Source organism: Jaculus jaculus, chromosome X (assembly GCF_020740685.1).
Source record: "Jaculus jaculus isolate mJacJac1 chromosome X, mJacJac1.mat.Y.cur, whole genome shotgun sequence".
NCBI lineage: Eukaryota > Metazoa > Chordata > Mammalia > Rodentia > Dipodidae > Jaculus > Jaculus jaculus.
The window spans coordinates 132,264,115-132,287,327 of record NC_059125.1 but is presented as its reverse complement, the minus strand read 5'-3'; the positions used below and the strand labels follow the sequence as shown (position 1 = coordinate 132,287,327).

The 23,213-nt window shown below is 38.3% G+C and overlaps 1 protein-coding gene across 1 annotated transcript in view; it reads left to right on the top strand.

Annotated features, from left to right (window-relative positions):
* Nucleotides 1-23,213, top strand: part of LOC101605591 (ankyrin repeat domain-containing protein 31-like) — a 163,070-nt gene that overhangs the window by 82,303 nt on the left and 57,554 nt on the right. Inside the window, exons 13-17 of the mRNA XM_045139950.1 lie at nucleotides 10,188-10,240; nucleotides 10,926-12,423; nucleotides 13,162-13,294; nucleotides 15,427-15,455; nucleotides 19,330-19,350. Coding sequence (XP_044995885.1) covers nucleotides 10,188-10,240; nucleotides 10,926-12,423; nucleotides 13,162-13,294; nucleotides 15,427-15,455; nucleotides 19,330-19,350 — 1,734 coding nt within the window. The remainder of the gene's footprint in view (nucleotides 1-10,187; nucleotides 10,241-10,925; nucleotides 12,424-13,161; nucleotides 13,295-15,426; nucleotides 15,456-19,329; nucleotides 19,351-23,213) is intronic.

Here is a 23,213-nt window from a genome sequence, read left to right as displayed (position 1 = left end):
TTTTTCAGAAAGGGGCTGTACCGAAGGCTCAATCAGTAAAATGATTGGCACTAATGTATTAGCTGGGCATGGTGGCATATGTGCCTGTAATTCCAACACTGGAGAAGCATACACAGGTGGATCCCTGGGCCTTGCTAAGTAGCAATTCTAGCTGATTCTGTGAGCACTTATTTCAATGAGAGAGAATTCAGTAAGGCAGAGAGAGATTAAAGGCACCTAATGTTCACCTCTGAACATGAGCACACATGCACGCACACACCAACTCACAGGTTCACACAATCACCTGCCCCACATAGGTGCTCCCAAACTTATTTTAATACCTATAGTAATTAAGAATTATGTCATACATACAAAAAATACAGATAATCTCAAACTTAATTGTGAAGAACAGTTTTTTCTTAATTGTCTGAATCATGACAAAGATGTCTGCACCCACTGCTTCTGACCAGCATAATACTAATAATGGAAGAAAAAGACATAAAGAGCATGCATGCAATTTGGAAAGGAAAAAAAATAAAACTTTTACTTAATATAACATGTAATAAAAAGCATCTGCTCTGCTAGGTGTGGCATCTCATTCTTGCAGTCTCATCAGGTAGGAGAATTACCATGAGGACAGGCTGACTACAGAGTAGGTTCTAGTCCAGGTTGGTCTAGAATGACACTGCCTCAAACAACGACTACATAATGAAGCTAGGAAGATGGTTCAATGGATAAAATGATTGTCATATAAGCATGAGGACTTGAATTCAGATCCCAAGTGCTAACATAAAATGCCAGGATTGAGGTAATCTTGTAATCCTTGAATTGGGGAGGCAGAAACAGAATCCTCGGCACTCAAGGTTCAGCCAGTCTACCTGAATCAGTGAGCTCTAGGATCAGCAAGAGACCCTATCTCAAAGAATAAGGCGGAAAAATGATTAAGCCTCTTGAGGACATTGACCTCTGTTCTCCACATGCACGAGCACAAATGTGGGCACCCATACACATAAGAACACACAAATATATACATGCATATGCAAAAAGTAGAAACAAAAAGAAAAAAAAATCACTCTTGTATTTCATATGATGTAATGAAAAATAGAATACAGAGGGGGTACTCGGTAACTAAGTAATTTTAACATTCGACTACATTTCTCTGTACCAACCGTGAACAACTTGACATTGGAATTTTGAAAATATCAGTTACGATTATATCAAAGATATTATAGGCTTGAAGATAAATTTTATATAATATGTCAATACCTTTGCATTGAATATTACAGAATGTTGCTAAGAAGTATCAAAGAAGACCTAGATAATTGTAAAGGTGTGCCATGTTTCTACTTGAAAGACTCAGTATTCTTTATGTTTCTGTTCTAACTAAATCAGAGACTCAATTCAATTCAAAATCTCAACAAACAGTCATCACATGGAAATTTTCATGCTGATTTTAAAAGTTATATGGAATTGGGGCCTGGAGAGATGGCCTAGCTGTTAAGCGCTTCCCTGTGAAGCCTAAGGACCCCAGTTCGAGGCTCTATTCTCTGGGACCCATGTTAACCAGATGCCTAAGGGGGCGCACGCGTCTGGAGTTCGTTTCCTGTGGCAGGAGGCTCTGGCATGCCCATTCTCTCTCTTTCTCTGTCTGTTGCTCTCAAATAAATAAATAAATAATTTTTTTTAAAATTATATGGAATTGAAAGGAACTTGAAATAGCTGAGAAGTTTTAAAATAGCAATATTAGAGGGTTTAACACTACCATTTGCATATAGGTACTTGTTTTATAACTATAATAATTTAAGAAGTATGGCATTACAGTTGTTAAGAACAGGTTTCTCAGCCTTAGCCCTGCTGACAATTCGGTGGGTGTTTGTCTCTTTGTCATGGAGTGCAGTCCTGTATATTTAGAGGATGCTTCGCAGAGTCTCTAAACTTTAACTACATGATGCCAGCAGAAACCACACCCCAATAATAACTCTGAGCATTGCTGAATATACTCGGGTGACAAAATCAGCCCCACTTGGGAGCCACTGGGTTTTAGACAGAAATCAGTTGTATAGTTGAGTAAAAGCTGATCAGTTTATATAACTTTTCATTGACAACTTCCATAATTGTAGACAATAAACCATGATAATTCCCTCCCCTCTCCACATTCCCCTTCAGAAATCCACTCTACATCATTTCCCCTCTCTTCCTGAATTAGTCTCTTATCTTCCAATCTCATCTTTTCCTCCTGTTTTGAGGGGCTTGTGACTGTAGTGCTAAACACTGTGAGGTCATGGATATCAAGAGCTATTTCTGTCTGAATGGTTGCATTAGAAGCAGTCCTACCCTTCCTTTGGCTCCTACATCCTCTGCCACATCTTCCACAATGGTCTGAGGCTTTGAAAGTATGATAGAGATATCCCAGTCCTGAATGCTCCTTTGTCACTTCTTCTTAGCCCGATGGAGCCTTTTGGGTCATTCTCAGTGCTCCCTACCATCTGAAAAGAGAAGCTTCTCTTACCCAACATGAGATTAGCATTAATATGAGTATGAACATTAAGAAAGGGGCTTACAGGATAGTTTGGAGAGCATAATATAGGCATTTACCCAGGTAAAAGCAGACATCGCACTCCTAGGGCTCATGACCTCTCCCCTACCATAGGCTTTTGATTAGGTTTTCAGTACCAGGCATGTATTCACTTCCATGGAGTGGACCTCCAGTCCAGTTAGGAAGCAGTTGGTTTCCCCAATAACAACATGCAGCTATTGTACCCATTCAGTCATTTGCCCTGGCTGGCCAAAATTAAGGCTTGCCATGTCCAATATTTTCACTGCGGATGACTTGTCTCTCCCATAGGGCTGCGTGCAGCATAGCTTTTTCCAGCTTTCTTTCAGCTTGTTTACAGTGAGGAGGGTTTCAGCTCAGGTGCAGCTTGGTTTCTCGGTGATCTTGCTGCCCAGGCACATGGAGTCTTGAGCAGTAAGGTCTTACCAACTATTTCTCATGTGAAACCAAGAGCCTTGGCAATGACCTGTAATGGTTTGGGGGCATTAGGGATCTCCCTGGCCAACAACTCACTGGAAGGTGCCCCATCCCTGGCACTGAAATTTTTCTAGTAACAGTCTAGGGCTTCTGGGTAGGTCATTATCCAAAAATGTAGGTTTCCATGTGGCTCATTCACAGCATCTTGAATTTTGATTAACCCTCCCTCACCCGTCTTTTACTCAAACACTTCCTGTGACCTCACTTAGAGCATTTGTCCCCTGTCATCTGCTCATCTGCTCAAATACACAGAACACCATCTCCTTAAGTCCTCCCTTCTCACCCCTCCTTTATAGCCCTTTTCTAGCGTACTGGTTTCTGCTACCTATTTTTACCCCCAAGTCACATATAAGTATAAACATTTGTAGCTAAGATCCACATATGAGGGAGAACATGTGACATTTGATATTCTGGGTCTGGTTACTTCACCTAGTAGGATCGTTTCCAGATCCAGCCATTTCCTGCAAATTTCATAATTTGATTTTACTTTATCACTGAATAGAACTCCATTGTATAAATATACCCCATCTCCATTATCCATTCATTAATTCAGGGATGTCTAGGCTGGTTCAATTTCCTAGCTATTGTGACTAGAGCAGAAATAAACAGTAAAAAGACTCTCTAGGATATATACCTAGGAGTGATATAGCTGGGTCATAAGATAAGTCTGTTTTTAGCTGCCTCAGGAACCTACATATTGGTTTCCACAATGGCTGTACCAGAGTACATTCCCACCAACAGTGTAGAAGTTTCCACTCTTTCTGCCCCCTCGCTACCATTTATTGTCATTTGTTTTCTTGATGGTAGCCATTCTGACAGGCGTGAAATGGAATCTCAAATTAGTTTTAATTTACATTTCCGTGATGGCTAAGAATGTAAAATATTTGTATGCTATCAGTATTTCTTTTTCTTTCTTTCTTTTTTTGGATTTTCAAGGTAGAGTCTCACTCTAGCCCAGAATTCACAGCGATCCACTTACTTCTGCCTCCCAATTGATGGATTTAAAGGCATGCGCCACCATGCCTGGCTTAGTATTTCTTCTTTTGAGAGGTCTGTATTTAGTCCCATTTTTCAATTGGATTGTTTGATTTCTTATTATTTAGTTCCTTTTGTATTCTTTGTCCTAGATATTAATCCTCTGTCATATGTATAGCTGGCAAAATTTTCGCTCTGGTCAGTTGATTTTTTGACTGTGGTATAAAGCTAAGTTCAATAAAGAAAGGATAGTTTGTGAATAAATTTAGTTAGAATTTTTGAAATTAAAGTACATAAAAATACTCACACCTACATGTATATGTGGGGAGAAATTTCTGTTGTCAACTTCATGAAGTATTATAGATGACCTTTTATAAAAAAAGAATATTATTTATTTATTTAACAGAGGAAGAGGGGGGAGAAAAGAGAGAGAAAGAGAGAAATGGGTGTGCCAGGGACTCCAGCAACTGCAAATGAACTCCAGACACGTGTGCTCCCTAGTGCATCTGGCTAATGTGGGTCCTGGGGAATCAAACCTTGGTCGTTTGGCTTTGCAGGTGAACACTTTAACCATTAAGCAATCCTTCCAGCCCTAGGGGTCCTTCTTTTGAGATTGGGTTTCACTAGAGGCCAGGATGACCTGGAACAAATTCTGTAGTCCCAGGGTGACCTTGAACTCACAGTGATCAGGATTAAAGACATGAACCACCACCACTGAATTCATGTTTTACCTTTTTTGTAAGTTTTATACTTTTAAAACTGTGCTTTTGTATGTGTAGGTCAGAGGACAACCTTGAGTATTGTTTCTCAGAAGAGCTTCCATTTACCTTTTTTTCTTTTTGGCTTTTCAAGGTAGGGTTAAATTAGGCTAACCTGGAATTCACTATCTAGTCTCAGGGTGGCCTCAAACTCACAGCAATCCTCCTACCTCTGTCTCTTTCCCAAGGCCTGGGAATAAAGCCATGCACCACCATGCCTGGCTCCATCAACCTTTTTTAAAGAAAAGATCTTTCCCTAGCCTGAAACTTACCAATTAGGCTCAGCAGCAAATTCCAGGGATCTTCTTATTTATGCCTCGCCAGCATGGGAATTACAAGGTTATGTTACTATGCCCAGCATTTTTTTTTAATTTTTTAATTTTTTTATTAACAACTTCCATGATTATAAAAAATATTCCATGGTGGTACCCTCCCTCCCCCCACTTACCCCTTTGAAACTCCACTGTCCATCATATCCCCTCCCCATCTCAGTCATTCTATCCTTTACTTTTGATGTCTTGATATTTTCCTCCTCTTATGATGGTCTTAATGCAGGTAGTATCAGGCACTGTGAGGCCATGAATATCCAGGCCATTTTGTGTCTGGAGGGAACATGTTGTATGGAGTCCTGCCCTTCCTTTGGCTCTTACATTCTTTCTGCCACCTCTTCCGCATTAAACCCTGACCCTTTGAAGTTGTGATACAGATATTGCAGTACTGAGTACTGTGGTCATTTCTTTCTATCACCATGATACCTTCTGAGTCATACCAAGGTTACTGCCATCTGAAAAGAGAAGATTCTCAACCAAAAGTGAGAGTAGCATTAATATAAGGGTATAAACATTAACAGAAGTGCTTACTGGGCAGTTTGATAAGCATAATATATACATTTGGCCAGACAACAACAGATGTTACACCCCTAGGGCTCATGACTACCCCTGTTTTAAGTTTTCAGTATCAGGGATGTATTCCCTTCCCATGGAGCAGGCCCCCAGTCCAATTAGAGGGCAGTTGGTTTCCCCCATAACAGACGTGCCACTATTGCACAATATAAGGGTTGAAGTGTCCACTGATGAGTATCTTCACTGGTGATTTCTCTTCCTCCCATTGAACTGCTGGTCTACATGGAGGAGGTTATCAGCTCAGTTCCAGCAAGATTTCTCCGTGGCCTTGCAGCCCAAGTATATGGAGTCTTCAGCAATAGGGTCTGTGATCAAATCATATCTTCTTGCTTGAGGGGCAAGTACTTTAGAGACTGTACTTCACCTGAAGTTTTTGTTTTTAAAGTAAAAATTAGAGCTAAAAATTGATATGGAAGAAGCTTCACCTGAACTTATTTTAAAAGCATGTCTATTAATATACAATTTACATACTACAAAATTCACTCAGTCTGGGCATGGTGGCACATGACTTTAATCCCAGCACTCACAAAGCAGAGGTAAGTGGATCACCATGAGTTCGAGTCCACCCTGAGAATACATAGTGAATTCCAGGTCAGCCTGGGCTAGAGTGACACTACCTCGAAAAACAAACAAAAAAAAATCACTCAGTAGTATACAGTCCAGTTGTTTTTGTTATATTCACAGAGTTGGGTAACCATCATTATCACCTAATTTAGAACATTTTTATTATTCCTGAAAGAAAACTCACAGTTGTTAGCTGACACTCTCCAAAGGCCCTGAGTCTACCAGTCCCAGGAAACCTTTCATCTACGTCCTGCCTCATGACTAGAATGAATGTATGGACTTCATGGAGGAAGACTGGAAAGGAAAAGTACCATTCCCTTCACATTACATCATTTCTTTTCCTATTTCTCTTTTTTTCTTTCCTTCCACTCTCTTCTTTCTGTTTTCCATCTTAGTGTTTTTAAAAGAAAAGATATTTGTATAAGAAAATCATGTCAGTAACAATGACTTTATGTTGAGCAAGGATTTTATAGGTAATCCCAGATTCTGTGTTGTGGACAGAATATTTGCTGTTGCACACATCTGGAATAATACACTCTTTGTCTTGTCTACTTTCCATGAACAATCTTTTCCTAGGAGGGGGAGTCACTTCCTTTGAATGGAGCTGACACATTGTTTGGAAATGCAAAAGGAAAGTGTGTTCTGGATGAAGCCAAAGATTTCTCTATGAAGAGTAACCTTGAGAAATATATTCCTAGACATAAAACATGCCACATGTCAGGTAAGGTTAAACTGCCCTCTTACACATTAATAGACTTAGATAAATTAGTTGGAAAATTACAAAAATTACATGTATTTTACTCATAAATTTTGAGAAAATACATTTGAAGATTTATTTCATTATTTTAATAATACACATTGACTTGTCAACTGTATGAAAGGGAAATACTCTAGAGGAAAAAACAAAGGCAATTCTGTTTCCCAAGGTTGTGCAGAGCTATGAATTCAGAAACATTACATTTTTTTTCTGTTCTAAAAATGTTTATTCATTTATTTGAACAAATGGTTGTTCATGTGGTTTTGGGGGGGTTGCAAGGGTCTCTTGCCTCTGCAACGGAATGCCACACAATCATATCACTTTGCATCCTGCATCACTTCTGTAGTTGAGAAATGGAAACCAGGCCTGCAGGCTTTGCAAGCAGGAACCTTTAACTGATGGGTAATTTTCCCATTCTCAATGATTCCTTCATTTACTTGTACGATGTGATAGAATTTATAATTGGGCCAGGTATAATAGTTTGCACCTTTCCTCCCACCTCTTAGCAGGCAGAGTTAGGAGTATGGCCATGAGTTTGAGCCTATCCTGGGTGTGCATACTGAATTCCACGTCAACCTGGTATAGAGTGGATACCTACCTCACAGAAACAAACAAAAAAACCACAACCAAAAAGAAATTATAATTGGATCTATCTACTGCAATGAGTATGGCTAGAATTCCTTAAGAGGTTTTCTTTGTTTTTAATATTTTTTATTTTTATGTATTTATTTGAGAGAGAGAAAAAGAGGTAGAGTGAGAGAACAAGAGAGAGAGGCCGCACCAGGGCCTCCAACCACTGCAAATGAACTCCAGATGCATGTGCCCCCTTGTGCATCTGGTTAACAAAGGTCCTTGTGAATGGAATTGAGGTCCTTTGGCTTTGCAGGCAAGCGCCTAAACTGCTAAGCCATCTCTCCTGCCCCCTTAAGAGTTTTTCTCATGGATGTACATTATACTTTCAGAATGGATATTAAAATAATTTTATTTGTGTTTGTAAGTTAAATTCTAAAGAAATTCTATTTAAAACTAATTTAAACTCATGGAAAATTTTAATTCACTCTTCAGTGCATCTTTCTTTGGTAAAATTACACTTCTTTGCTCAAAATTATACAGTTGTTCTTCTGTTCTATGCAAGGGAAATACTCTAAAGGAAAAGAGAACGGTAATTCTGTCTGCTTCTTCTCGGGGTCTCAATTGGGCTAATAATGCCTTATACTCCTTATGTTTTTGGTAGAACAGTGTATTGTGTTTTACCTTCTTTCTTTTTTGTCCAGGTTTCAGGGTGCTGTTCCTATCAAACCATCTTTACCAGAAGTCCTATATACCTCAGAGTTCATGTCTGTATAATCAATTGTTTGTACTAGACAAAGCAGAGTCTGAAAACTGAGAGGAAGTAAAACTTTGTCCCTTCCATATTCTCTTGGGATCCATGCCTGCCTAACAGAATGGTTCCTGGAAAATATTATTTTTTTCTGTTCTTAGATATAAGAACCAAAGCTTGCAGAAGGCATGGTGTCCTTCATGCTGTTGGAAAACAAGTAACAGCAATAGTGGAAATAAATGCTGATTTCTTCATGCAAGGAACTCCCCTCAGTTCTTTATGTTGACTTTATTATTTAATGTTTTAACTCTGGAGCTATTATGACTTTTCATTCATTAAGAAACTAGCCAAAGGTCACCAACCAGTAAGCAGCAGCATCAGTACTGAAAACGAACTGTGATGTTCCAGAGAATGTACCAATAGCCTCTGTTTGACAGAATATTCTGTTCACCTTTCCTCCCCTAATGAGGTGATGGGGTGATAGAGGTTTCATTGTGGAAAGTACTCCTTAACTGCAATCATGAAAACCATTTTCAAGAAATAAATCGAATTGCTTTATTTTCTAAACACAACATTGTTAAAACATTTTACATTTCTAACTTATATACAAAGAACTTTGGATTTTTTTTCTTTTTTCTTTTTTTAATTTTTATTAACATTTTTCATGATTATAAAATATATCCCATGGTAATTCCCTCCCCTTTGGATTTTTTTTTTAAATTTAATTTATTAGTTTTCATTTCAGTGAATACAGGCAGTTTGGTACCATTATTTAGGCTCATCTGTGATCTACCCTCATTAGAAACCTCCTTGTTAATGAAAATGGGTCGTGCATTGTGGAGTTAGCCCCCAGTTATTAGTATGATAAATGTCTCTGCAAATCATGACCCAACATGTAACTCTGACATTCTTTCCGCCCCCTCTTCCGCAAGATTTCCCTGAGCCATGTTGGGTTCATTTTTGGTCTGCTTCAGTGCTGAGGTGTTGGGGGCCTCTGAGGCTTTGGCTCTCTGATTTGGTAGGAGTTGATTTTTCTCTGCGTTGATCTCCTTCCCCTTTGTGCTGGTATCCGGTTCACAGGAAAACATCACCCTTGCTTATTTCACCAGTCATCCTTAGTTTCAGTTGGGCCCCTTTTGCGGTATGTTGGGGCAGCTCTCTTCTTAGGATCTGCATCTATCTGGAAAAGAGAAGCAGATTCTCCAACGGAGATGTATCGCATCTAAAATTCTCATTCATTTTTTCTATTGAATATTCATTGAATCATTTCTATATACACATAGTAACTTTTCTAGGTGTATAATTTTTATGGATAAATGAATATTAGCGAACTACATTTCTAGATTCAGTATGTAGAGGAGCCAAGGAAAACACTTGATACATTGCAAATTATCAATGTAGGCTTCTAAGTCATATTCAATTTTGTTTTCCTGTGCATTCACAATACTGTTGGCCTGCTTGGATGAGAATGCAGCATTTACAGTACAATCTAATCAACCAAATGTACTGGGAAATAATGATGATGCACTTAATTTTCAAAGAATGATTTTCTTATATAAGCATCTAGCAGAATCTACTGAATGGAGAGTGTATGTCCAGCTATGTCTGCCAAAAGTAAAACATTATTTAGACTCAGTACCTAACTTTATTATTAGTTATTTTGTTGGATCTGTTTCACTTTCCCAATGAAAGTTACTATCTTTCAAGAAAATGATTAATTTATAATGAATATGGAAATTATAAATTATAGTAACATTGTGCCAATTTCACTACAAAAGATTAACATGATATCACATCTTCCCACTAACTTTTTTGTTGCATACAACTTGTGTGTTTTATAAGTCTACACTCTGACCACTGGAATATATTACCTTTTATTTTTTCCTCCTTTCCTACACAGCTCGAAGAAGGAATATGGATCCACTACAAGCAGAAGTTGTACAACAGTGTAAGGTATGTCCATCTATAGCAATAATCATTTTATAAGGCTGCAACTATTACACATGTTATAGATTATCAGAGGAAAAAGAATGAATGCTTGAGCATCAGGGTCGTCAGTGACTTCACATTTGGTATCAAAACAATCTGAAATAATTACACAAGAATCAAAAAGTTCTAGCCCTTTAATCTGAGAAACATTTGAGTAAATGAAGCATATCTAGACACATTAATGCATTTTAATCCATTTGTTTCCTCTTCTTCCTTTTGCTCTTCATGGAGCTACTAATGTATCTACCATGTCAGCATTGTTGGGATGTAATCATATTTCAAGGATTAATGATGCTGGTCAGTCCCTTCAAATGTTATGTAGTAGGTGGTTACTCTTCATCTGGTACTTGTGTTTGGCACCACTGAGGGGAGACAGTTTTCTTGCTTTACTCTTAGCTGCCCACAGTCAACTTTTGTTACAGACTAATTTCTCGGTATATTTATTTTCTTGTTTTAAAATCCCTACTTCCATTGGGCTACCTATATTTCTCCCAGTATCAGAAAGAAACATTCTTAATTCTGGTTTTGGCTGGTTGTTGGGACAGGGAAATGTTTCTAAAACATTCTGATAAAGCTTCTTTTACAAAATTATGTAAGTACTACAGACAAAACTAAAAATAAAAGCTGGTCATGTATTTTGTTTTTGTAGAAACCAAGATTCAGTTCCAATGATAGCATGGATCTTGTTTGTGATGAAAATTCCAGCAGTCAGAAGCCAGAACATGCAAAAAGCAATGAAGGAAACAAAGGTGTACTTATGAATGAAAATTATGGTTGTGGATATTACCAAGAAAATCCCAGCACCACAGAATTTGGCAAGTCCAGGTTTAAAGAATCAAATGTTAACCAAACATGCTCTACAGGACACAGAAAGGGCTATCTACACCATTCCAGAGATAGCAAAACAGATGTGTCTAAAACTAAAGGAAAAAGGAACATGAAGAAACACAAAAAGTCTCAAGACTCTCAAGTAGATGATGAAGATTATGACTTAAGACAAACAGCTATTTCTTCTTCCAGTACAATGGACAAGTCAGTGAGAAATCAGCAGTACACTCTCCAAAGCCTTGATGACTTTCTAGAGGACTCATTTGAAATTTCCACCCCAACTCTGCCAAACTTAAAAAATGGTTTTGATAACTATAATGAGACTTGCTCAGTTTCCAAAGAGTTGCATACCCACACTCTAGATACACCAGAGAGTCAAGAAGTACAATCATTGGAATTGGAATCCATTGATCAAACTGGAGAAGTTTCTTTGTCTTTGTTTTCATTACATAAAGAAACCCTGTTACCAGTTGTCACTACAGATCACCAACCTCCTCCTCACAAAGAACAGTGCAATAGCCTTGACAAGTCCCTTGAAGAGAGGATCTCCAGTACACAAAGTAAGAAGCTTAATGCCTGGGAAAATGCTTTCTTATCCTTCATTAAGGAAGATGTTGATAGTGATGATGTTGACCTCAGTACCTCTAAGAAGATTGTAACAGCTGCACCTGAAATAGGTTCAACAGAGGGTGAAAACCTCTGTAATTATCCCGAGAGTATAACAAAAGCAGAAGAAATGGACTCTCAAGAATTTTTATCTTCCAAATATCATGTTTCACAGAAAAATGAGATCAATGTAGGTAGCTTGACCTCACTTACACAACAGGAAAAACTTAACCTGTATGATTCAGATACTGTAGTCATTTCTGAGCAACATGCTCCAAATCATGAAATGTTTATATATGAAACTCCTTTTGATCACTCACATGGCCATCCTGAGCAAACTTCTCTGCCTTGTATCAGAATGCCTTCAACATATGAAGTTTCAGTGACGACTAGTCATGTGCAGCTGTTTAAGGAACCCCAGGATGATGACCCCAAAGGACCAACTCCTTCAGTGAATCAAACAGAGGAATATCACGCGGACAGGAAACAAGCCTCTAAAAGGAATGATGATGTGATAAACCAAAATCCTAGTTCTTCAAATATCTCTTTCCCCACAGCTGTCCATTCTCAAGAAACAGGAACAACCAGAGTTGGAAAGACAATACCAGACCTTCCTGAACATGATTTCCTCTGCAGTGACATTACTGAGCAAGGACTGACCAATATCTCAAAACTTAACCAAAAAGAAGATAAAGAGACTTCTCACAAATCAGGTATTAGAAGTATTGCTCAGCTTGTATTCAGTTTCTATATATTTCTTTTCCATTTTGATAGAAATTTCTATTTGAATTCCACTTAACCTCTTTTCAAGCTGTCAGGAATGAGGCCATCATCCTCTTATGATTTAGGAAGCTCCTAAGCCTAGGAACTGGCTACTAGTGTTTATGTTAGAAGTCATATTGTTATGATCAACTTTGGTTCCCAAATGGATATTAACCAGTAATGAACTGCATATCATCATATTTTCATTTTTCTTGTCTTATAGCACTTACTCACCAACTTTACTCAGTATCATTTCATACCATGAAATTGGCCACTCCACTGATTTTTAACTATTCGTTATATTTCCATTAGAATTACAACTACCAAACTTTCTTCATTATATAAACACATTTTAAAGGTTTCTGTTCTCTTTATGGTTCAGCTGGAAACAGAAGCACCAATACTTACAAATGTTGTGGCTTTTTAATATTTATTTTTATATATTTGAGAGAGAGAGATTAAGAGAGAGAATGGGTGCATCAGCGCCCTCAACCACTGCAAACGATCTCCAAACACATGCACCACTTTGTGTATCTAGCTTACCCTGGTCCTGGGGAATTGAAACTGGGTCCTTTGGCTTTGTAGGCAAGTACCTTAAACAATAAGCTATCTCTGCAGTCCAAAAGTTTATTTTGTGTTTTGAGGCCAGTAAAGAGAACCACTCTACTAATATTATAATTTTTTTTCAGATGGAGAATTAACTGTTACCACCAATGAAGATGAAATCACTGTGAAAAACTGTGAGGAGAAAAAAGGAAAACTGGATTCAGAAATTCATGTACCTTCTAAAACCCATGAGCACAAGGAAGGTCAGAATTCTATGCCAAGAGAATCCTCCAACACTCTCTTTGCTCCTTTATGCTTTTCTTTCCCTCTTTCCTTCCTAACTTCTTTGCTATATGTGTATTATATGTCTGTGCATTCAGTGTATATATGCATATGAAGACCAAAGAATACCCTAGGGTACCATAATTCTTTTTGTTTTTTTTTCTTTTTTCTTTCTTTTTGGAAATAGAATCTTGCACTATCCAGGAGCTTATCAAGTAGACTAAGAGACTGTCTGGTCATTTTTCCCCAGGAATCTCTGTGTCTGTCACATCTCTATCTCTACAGTACTGTAATTTTAACCACGTATCATCACACCTGCCTTTCAAATTGTGGGTTTCAGCTATTCAACACAGTTCTCATGCTTTTTTGCATTTCCCCAGCATTAAGAAACTGTTTCAAAAAGGTCTAATGATTGTAAAATTGTTTAATAAAAAAGATTTATATAAACCTAGTTCCTCTTGCCACATCAAAGAGTTCCTAAATCTTTAGTTATAAATTTTTAGGAAGTGTCATAATCATTTAATTATGAGAGTTTTTCATCTATATTTGTTTTATTGCCCCACCACTTGAGAACCCAGTGGTCTTCAGATAATGTTCTTATCATAATTCCGGCCATATATTCTAGTTTCTTATATTAGATGAGATTAAACAACAAAGACAACAAGAAAGGATAGGAAGAGAGCAAGGGAAGGGAAATGTGAGGAGAGGAAGTATGAAAGAGAAAAAGAAAGGAAGGGGAGTAAAGAATAGAGTGTAAGGGAAAGGGAGGGAAGGGGTTTGAGTATGATTTTGTGATGGTCAGATTTCTTCCAGTTTGTAATTTTAACTTTTCAGGTAAATGCTATAGAGATTTATGATGCCAAAAACACTAGAAACCTTCTGTTCTACAAGCTTATCGGGAGTAAGACAATAGGGTTTCTACCATACACAATAAAAATTATTAGGAAAGATATATCTGTTAAGGTTTGTAGTTTGTACTTAAACGGTAAATTGTTTCTGCCTGTCTCTGTCCATATACGAGAATATATCCAGTAACAGATTTTGAGTACCAATCTCTGCAACAAGTAGTATGTTTTGTTTCAGTCTGCATGTCATAAAATACCTGTGATACTTTCAGTCTTCATTGTGATTCAGATAATGCAAGACTCTTTTTTATAGAAAATAGTCCTCTTTCATTGCTTCCCCCAATGTTACATTGCCGACATAGTGAAATAAGGCAAGAAAGACCTCATAGCTTAATGCAGTGGTTCTTTAACCTTCCCTTGCATCACTACCACCTAGTCAGCTTGTTTAGAAAAGCTTACTGGAACCAGCCCTCAAAACATTGGCTTTATTGGGTATAGAAGTTGTCTTTGTTGATACAAAGCAAATTGTCACAAATATAATAATTTAAAGCAATACACATTTCTTAACTCATAGGTTCTGTCAATCAGCAATTGAGCACTTCTTAACCAATTCCTCTGACAGGAACTTTGGTAGACTGCAGTGTAGACAGTGTTTGGTACTGAAGTCTCATCTGAAGACTGAACATTCATGGCCATATAGTTGTCAGAATTGAGTTCTTTGAACATGGTTTTACTGGGGACCTCTTTTCCTATTGGCTATTGTCTATCTCTTTTCTTATCCACGGGCTTTTCTGATATGGTTCCTTCATTCATCAAAAGATATAAGCTAAAGGGAAGAGGATGAGTCCATAGGAGGACAGAAAATGTTATAATATAGTGTTATTTAATCAGAACCATGAAATACATACAATGTTGAGGTATTCTATTTGATAAAAGGAAGTTATTCAAGGGGGTGTTGATTATATAGGCACAAATAACAACAGGAAGTGATCCTTAGAAGTCATTTCAGAGTCTGCCTTCCAGAGTAGGTTTGGGTTGGTGTGAAGATTTAATTGAGGTGTCCCCCATATACTTATGTACTCTGAATGCTAAGTTCCCAGCTGATGGCAATTTGGGGGGGGGGTCAGGCTTATGGGTGTTATAACCAGGCTCCTCTTCCCAGTGTTTGGCACACTTTTCTGTTGTTGTTATCCATCTGATGTTGGCCAGGAAGTGATATCCATCCTGTGTTCATGCCATCCTTTTTCCCTGCCATAATGGAGTTCCCCTTGAGTCTGTAAGGCAAAATAAATCTTTTTTCCCCACCAGCTGCTTGTACCAGATAAGTCGGATTCTTGCTGACAGAAATGTGAATTTGACTTTGTCCTTTAGCAACTGCTTTACAGGAGGATGTGGACCAATTTGAAATCTTGGCCTAAGAGATGGCTTGCAGTACTTTCAGTACAGCTTGATGGAATATTCTGGTCAGTGTTGAAAGACTGGAATGTGGTAAGAAGTATGGACTGTGAGGTTTGGTTTATGAGGGTGAGAAAGAGCTTTGCCTGCATTAGGCTAGAAGTAATTTGTGTGAGAGGCTTGCTGTTTTATGCCCATGTCCTGAGAACTTGTACAGGGTTGCATTGTATAGGAATGGACTGGTATGAGCAGAGGAATATGGCACAGAAATAAAATCTTTGGGCTGAAACTTCTGCCCTTCAGCTACAATTGCATGTAAGATTACAACCTTTGAATATGGGCCAGCTGACCTACATTGTGACAACAGGAAGAATGCAGAGTCTTTGGGATGTGTCTAAATGCTGAAGGAGTGTCCTGTTCTTTAATGCCTGCTTTATTCCTCCTGGATTAACAAATTGGCAGACCACTTGATATTATGAAGTATAACAAATGCAGGAAAGAGAAGATCAGTAAATTTACTACATGGCTTTGTATTTTGGAAATGACTTTGGGTGGGTTGTAGCAGGCTTGTTGGATTACCTGCATTTAGGTCCGACGGGGCATGTGGATGAACCATTGGTTGCAGTGGAGACAAGTAGAGATGCTGGGACCATGAGAGAGCTGCTAAAGAGAGCTGTTGCACCAGATGAAGTTTTCTAGTACTGTGAGTAGCCTAGCTGGACAGACAGAATTGGAACTGCAGAGACTTGTTTCTGCTTAGAATTATTGGACTTGGAGATTTGTCACTGACTAGATTTGTTGGATTTGGAGCTATAGAGTGTTGTGTTTGCCCTGTTTGTTTTAAATCTTGTATCGGTTGACTATTTCTTTTTTTTTCTTTTTTTTTAATTTTTATTAACATTTTCCATGATTATAAAATATATCCTATGGTAACTCCCTCCCTCCCCACCCCCACACTTTCCCATTTGAAATTCCATTCTCCAGCATATTACCTCCCCATTACAATCATTGTAATTACATATATACAATATCAACCTATTAAGTATCCTCCTCCCTTCCTTTCTCTACCCTTTATGTCTCCTTTTTAACTTACTGGCCTCTGCTACTAAGTATTTTCATTCTCACACAGAAGCCCAGTCATCTGTAGCTAGGATCCACATATGAGAGAGAACATGTGGCCCTTGGCTTTCTGGGCCTGGGTTACCTCACTTAGTATAATACTTTCCAGGTCCATCCATTTTTCTGCAAATTTCATAACTTCATTTTTCTTTACCGCTGAGTAGAACTCCATTGTATAAATGTGCCACATCTTCATTATCCACTCACCTGTTGAGGGACATCTAGGCTGGTTCCATTTCCCAGCTATTATAAATTGAGCAGCAATAAACATGGTTGAGCACGTACTTCTAAGGAAATGAGATGAGTCCTTTGGATATATGCCTAGGAGTGCTATAGCTGGGTCATATGGTAGATCAATCTCTAGCTGTTTTAGGAACCTCCACACTGTTTTCCCCAATGGCTGGACCAGATTGCATTCCCACCAGCAGTGCAGAAGGGTTCCTTTTTTTCCACATCCCCGCCAACATTTATGATCATTTGTTTTCATGATGGTGGCCAATCTGACAGGAGTGAGATGGAATCTCAATGTAGTTTTAATCTGCATTTCCCTGATGACTAGTGACAAAGAACATTTTTTTAGATGCTTATATGCCATTCTTATTTCTTCCTTTGAGAACTCTCTATTTAGCTCCATAGCCCATTTTTTGATTGGCTTGTTTGATTCCTTATAATTTAACTTTTTGAGTTCTTTGTATATCCTAGATATTAATCCTTTATCAGATATATAGCTGGTGGAGATTTTTTCCCATTCTGTAGGTTGCCTCTTTGCTTTTTTCACTGTGTCCTTTGCGGTGCAAAATCTTTATAATTTCATTAGGTCCCAGTGGTTAATCTGTGGTTTTATTGCCTGAGCAATTGGGGTTGTATTTAGAAAGTCTTTGCCAAGACCAATATGTTGAAGGGTTTCCCCTACTTTTTCCTCTAGCAGTTTCAGAGTTTCCGGTCTGATGTTAAGGTCTTTAATCCATTTGGACTTAATTCTTGTGCATGGCGAAAGAGAAGAATCTATTTTCATCCTTCTACAGATATATATCCAGTTTTCAAAACACCATTTGCTGACGAGGCTGTCTTTTCTCCAATGAGTATTTTTGGCATTTTTATTGAATATCAGGTGGCTATAGCTACTTGGGCTTACATCTGGGTCCTCTATTCTGTTCCCATGATAAATGGGGAAAAACTGGAAGCTTTTCCACTAAAATCAGGAACAAGACAAGGGTGTCCACTGTCCCCACTTTTATTTAATATAGTTTTGGAAGTCTTAGCCATAGCAATAAGGCAAGAGACACACATAAAAGGGGTACAAATTGGAAAGGAAGAGATCAAGTTATCATTACTTGCAGATGACATGATTCTATACATAAAGGACCCTAAAGACTCTACTAGCAAGCTGTTAGAGCTGATCAAAACCTACAGCAATGTAGCAGGATACAAAATAAATACACAGAAATCAGTAGCCTTCATATATGCTAACAACAAACACACAGAGAATGAAATCAGAGAATCACTCCCATTCCCAATTGCATCAAAAAAAATAAAGTACCTTGGAATAAACCTAACCAAGGAAATAAAGAATCTATACAATGAGAACTTTAAAACACTCAAGCGAAAAATTGCAGAAGACACTAGAAAGCGGAGAAACATCCCTTGTTCCTGGATTGGAAGAATCAATATTGTGAAAATGGCAATCTTACCTAAAGCAATCTACACATTTAATGCAATCCCTATCAAAATTCCAAAGGCTTTCTTCATGGAAATAGAAAAAACAATCCAAAAATTCATTTGGAATCACAAAAAACCTTGAATATCTAAAATAATACTGAGCAACAAAAAAGAGGCTGGTGGTATCACCATACCTGATTTCGGTTGACTATTTCTTTGTTATGGAAAATGTCATATTTTTCAGTGTGAGAGTTTATTTTGTGCCATTACAGGGTTTGGTAGAATTTTTTTTTTTTGTATTATGGCTGAGTTAAAAGACCTTGGATTATGGGAATGTTTCATATCGTTAGGATTGAAAAAAATAAAGAGACTTTTAAAGTTGGAGTGCATGTATTGTATTTTATATCATATATGGTTATCAGTTTATAGGTACCAGGATGGAATGTGGTGGTTTGATTCAGATGTTCCCATAAAGTTACATGTCCTGAATGCTAGGTCATCAGTTGATGACAATATTGGAAAGAAGGCAGTGTATTGTTGGGGGTGGGCTTATGGGTATTATAACCAGCTTCCTCTTACTAGTGTTTGGTACACTCCCCTGTTGCTTTTATCCATCTTGTGTTGGCCAGGAGGTAATGTCCACTCTCTGCTCATGCCATTTCTTTCCCTCAGTGTCATGGAGCTTCCCCTTGAGTCTGAAAGCCAAAATTTACCTTTATTCCCAGAAGGTGCCTTTGTTTGGGTGCTTCCTGCCAGGAGTATGAGCCTGACTGCAACAGTTGGACTGGGGACTTTGCTTATGTGTTTATGTATTCATTTATTTATGTATTTATGTGAATATGTTCTGTGACATGTGTGCAAATGTGAGAGTACAACCTTGAGGTGTTGTTCCTGTCCTTACATCTAGTAGTCCTTGAAAGCAAGACTCTCCTGTTTGTGCTGCTGGGAAGGCCAGACTAGTTGGCCTCATATGCTTTAGGACTTTCCTGACTCTGCCTTTCATTGCCACAGGCACTTTGGGAATACAGATGAGTGTGTGGTTCACATGGGGAGTGGGGTTTAAGTAGGGTTGGCAGTTTTGCTAGGTAATTGTAACTAACCATAGAGCCATCTTACCAACATGAGAATTCACATTTCTAGCAATTGTTTTCACTAGTAGTAATATTGCTGATTTAATAAATATTCTTTTGTATTTTGTACTCCCACCCTCAATTTTCTTTCATGTGTTCCTTTGATGTGGTTCCTATAGAAAATACTTTATATTCTTAGTTGTGGTATGAGGATCTGAGATAAAGGAGTAGTTTCCAGTTAATCCAGAGTTGGGGAAGGAAACTGTGGAGGTTTGAATGTGAATGCTTGCAATTTGAGTCTCCAGCAGGCAAAGTCCTGCTGGAGGAGGCGTCACTGTGAGCTGATCTTATCGTCCATCCCTACTAGGTGTGTACAGAGCAGTATGAGCTCTGGATGTTCATGTTTGCTGGCTGTTGGTGGTGTCTCTGACATCAGTCTATTGAAGTTAAAGAGGGTCTTTCACCATGGTGAAATTTCACCTGTAAGCCTGAAATAAATTCTATTTTCCCATAAGATTCTTCTCATGAGATGTTCGTCCAGCCATGAGAAAGTTACTTCAGCCAAAGCTGAACTTGAAATCCCAACTTTCCTATACATGCTTTCAGTCCACTCCCCTGTTTACAGCACTATTCCACACACTACCTTCTATGGTAAGTGATGACTTTCATGGTTTTTCTTTTCCTTTATTTTCCCTGATACTTAAGCAATATTTACTACAGATTATAGAGATGGCTCAATGGGTTAAAGCATTCACTGGGCAAGTCTCAATATTACATTTCACATCTCCAGTGATATAAGCCTAAACATCTGCAATCATAGCCCTCCTACAACAGGATGGGAGGAGACAGGTTTTTGTAGTGGTGAACAACAAGAAATTCTTCTTCAAACAAGATGGTAGGTGAGAGGACCTGCACATGGTAGACCCACACTCCCCCTATGTACACACATGTACACATTCTCTCTCTCTCATACACAAACACACACACACACACACACACACACACACACACACACACAGATATCTTTTACTATTTTTCAAGGTTTGTAGAGAAAGGAAGGAAAATATATAATCTGTTCTTTGCTTTCACTTTCAACTTATGTCTGTCCAACTAAACACTGCAAAGAAAAGATTATTTTAAAAACAGATCTTTAGAATCTGACATTATATTAGATTTTTACCAAAAAACCCCTAGATAAACCTAAAAGGCATAGAGTTGAACATACCTAATAAGAAACAGAGTAGGTGTAGAATGAAGATTTTTGTTTGGTTTTGTTTTTTGAAGACAGAGTCTCACAATAGAGCAATAGAGTCCAGGCTGGCTGGCCTGAAATTACAGATCCTACTGCCTCAGCCTCCAGAGTACTGGGACTGTAGGCACACACTAAATTACTTAGCCTGAAAGGAAGTTTTCATAATATAAGATTTTTGTTGTTGTAAGAAAATTTTTTATCCTAGTGTTAAAGGACTACTACAAGAGAAATGAGTATAGGGAGAAGTAAAACATGCTTGCTTGAGCCAAATGTTTGATTTTGACCACTTACTGGGATGAATATCAGTTCTTGGGTGTTCAACAACTTCTACTCAACTTAGGACTTTAAAACAAAAGTATCAATATTGTGTTTGTTTTGTGTAGTGCATCTTGCTTATATTATTTTCATGAAATTGTCCTGTATTTTCCAGTAGCCTTTATGGTTATTGGAATTTGACACAATAAGTTAATCTGAGTTTTGATTGACATATTTACAGAACTGAATACAGATGGGATCAATATGAGGAATGCTAGTGGGAAAACCCGACTTCAGTTTGCTTCTGGGAGGGAAATTTGTCCCTGGTGAATGCTTTAATTGAATCTGGGGCAGATGTGAATCTAAAAGATAATACAGGTTTGGATCCTTTTGTTTTTATAGATTGAACTCATTGAAATTTACATTTTCTTCCCAGTCCAGTAATATTTGATCTTAGCTGATGATTCAGTGGGAAGTATGCTTTAATACCATATTTTGTTTAGTAGGATAGTAGGATTTAGTACTATTATGCAACGTTGCCCTTTGAAATGGACCTAACATCTATTTGAGAACAGTCCATGGGCATGTACATAATGGATAATAAAGGAAATTTTACCTTTTCCTTAATAGCTTTAATTCCACTTCCTAACTTTGGAATAAAAAATACCCCCATTTTTCTGTCTCTTCTTTCCTCTCCCAAATCCTTTAAGACTTTAACTCTGTTTTGTTCTGTTCACTCGTTCTTGTTAAGCAAACCTCCATTTCATAATTTAATGTTATAACACTTCACCGATACACAACAGTATCTTGTGTAATGAACTCAAGAGGGAATCACACACACACACACACACACACACACACACACACACACACACACATGTGATATGTATATAACTTATTTATTTATTTATTTGACAGAGAGAAAGAGAGAGAGAGAGAATGGGTGTGCCAGGACCTCCTGCCACTGAAAATGAACTCCAGATGAATGTGCCACCTTGTGCCTATGACTTGCATCTAGCTTATGTGGGTCCTGGGTATTGAACCTGGGTCCTTTGGCTTCGCAGGCAAGCTCCTTAACCACTAAGCCATCCCTCCAGCCCAAGAAGGAGATTTAAAGGTTAAGTCAGATGGCATGTAAAAAGAAATTTGACATTGCAGTGCCCTACCAATATATGTGTGGTGGTTTGATTCAGGTGTCCCCATAAACTTAAATAATCTGAATGCTAGGTTCCCAGGTGATGGATATTTGGGAATTAAAGTCTCCTGGAGGCACTGTGTTATTGTGGATGAACTTATTGGTATTATAGCCAGATTCCTCTCACCAGTGTTTGACACACTCTCCTGGTGCATTTGGCCATCTGATGTGGCCAGGAGGTAATGTCCATGTTCTGCTCATGCCATCATTTGCCCTGGCCTTCATGGGACTTCCCCTTGAATCTGTAAGCTAATATAAACCTTTTTTTTCCCATAAGCTGCTCTTGGTTGGATGCTTTTGGCCAGCAATATGTACCTGATTACAGCAGTAGAGTTGGTACCAGAGCGGGGTCATTGCTGAATGTGTGGATTTAACCTTTGGATCTGCTTTGCAGTAGGAATGGGGCTCAGTTTGAAATCTTGACCTAAGAGATGCCTTATAGTGCTGTAAGTAGGGCTTGATAGACTATTATGTTGGAGAGTTGAAAGACCTGAATGCAGTAAAACTATGGACTGTGAGGTTTGGCTTGTGAGGGTGAAAAAGAGCTTTGCTTGGACTAGGCTAGAAGCAGTTTGTGAGAGGCTTACTGTTATGTCTTTTTCCTGAGGACTTGTGCAGTGTTGCATTGCTTAGAAATGGACAGTTGTGAGCAGAATAATATGTCACAAAATAAAAGTAAATTTGTGGGCAAAGCTTCTGCCTGTTCAGCTGCAATTGTGTGAGAGATTACAGCCATTGAGATTGGGCCTGATGATCTGTATTGGGCCAAAAGAAAGAATGTAAAGTCTTTTGAAGGGGCCTGAATGCTGAAGAAATGACCTGTTCTTCAAAGTCCACTTTATTCTCCCATGGATTTACAAATTGGCACCCCAACTGCTATTATGCAGTATAAGAAATGCATGAAAGAGAGGGTAGTTGAATTTGCAGTATGGCTTTATGTTTTGGAAATGGCCATGGGCAGTGTGATACAGGTTTGCCCAATTGCTCGCATGGACACCAGATGGAGCCATGAGGATGTACCTTGGGTTGTAGTGGAGATGCTGTGACCACGAGACAGCTGCTAAGAAGAGCTGATAGCCCCAGATGAAGTTTTCTGGGACTGTGAATAGCCTGGCTGAAGGGG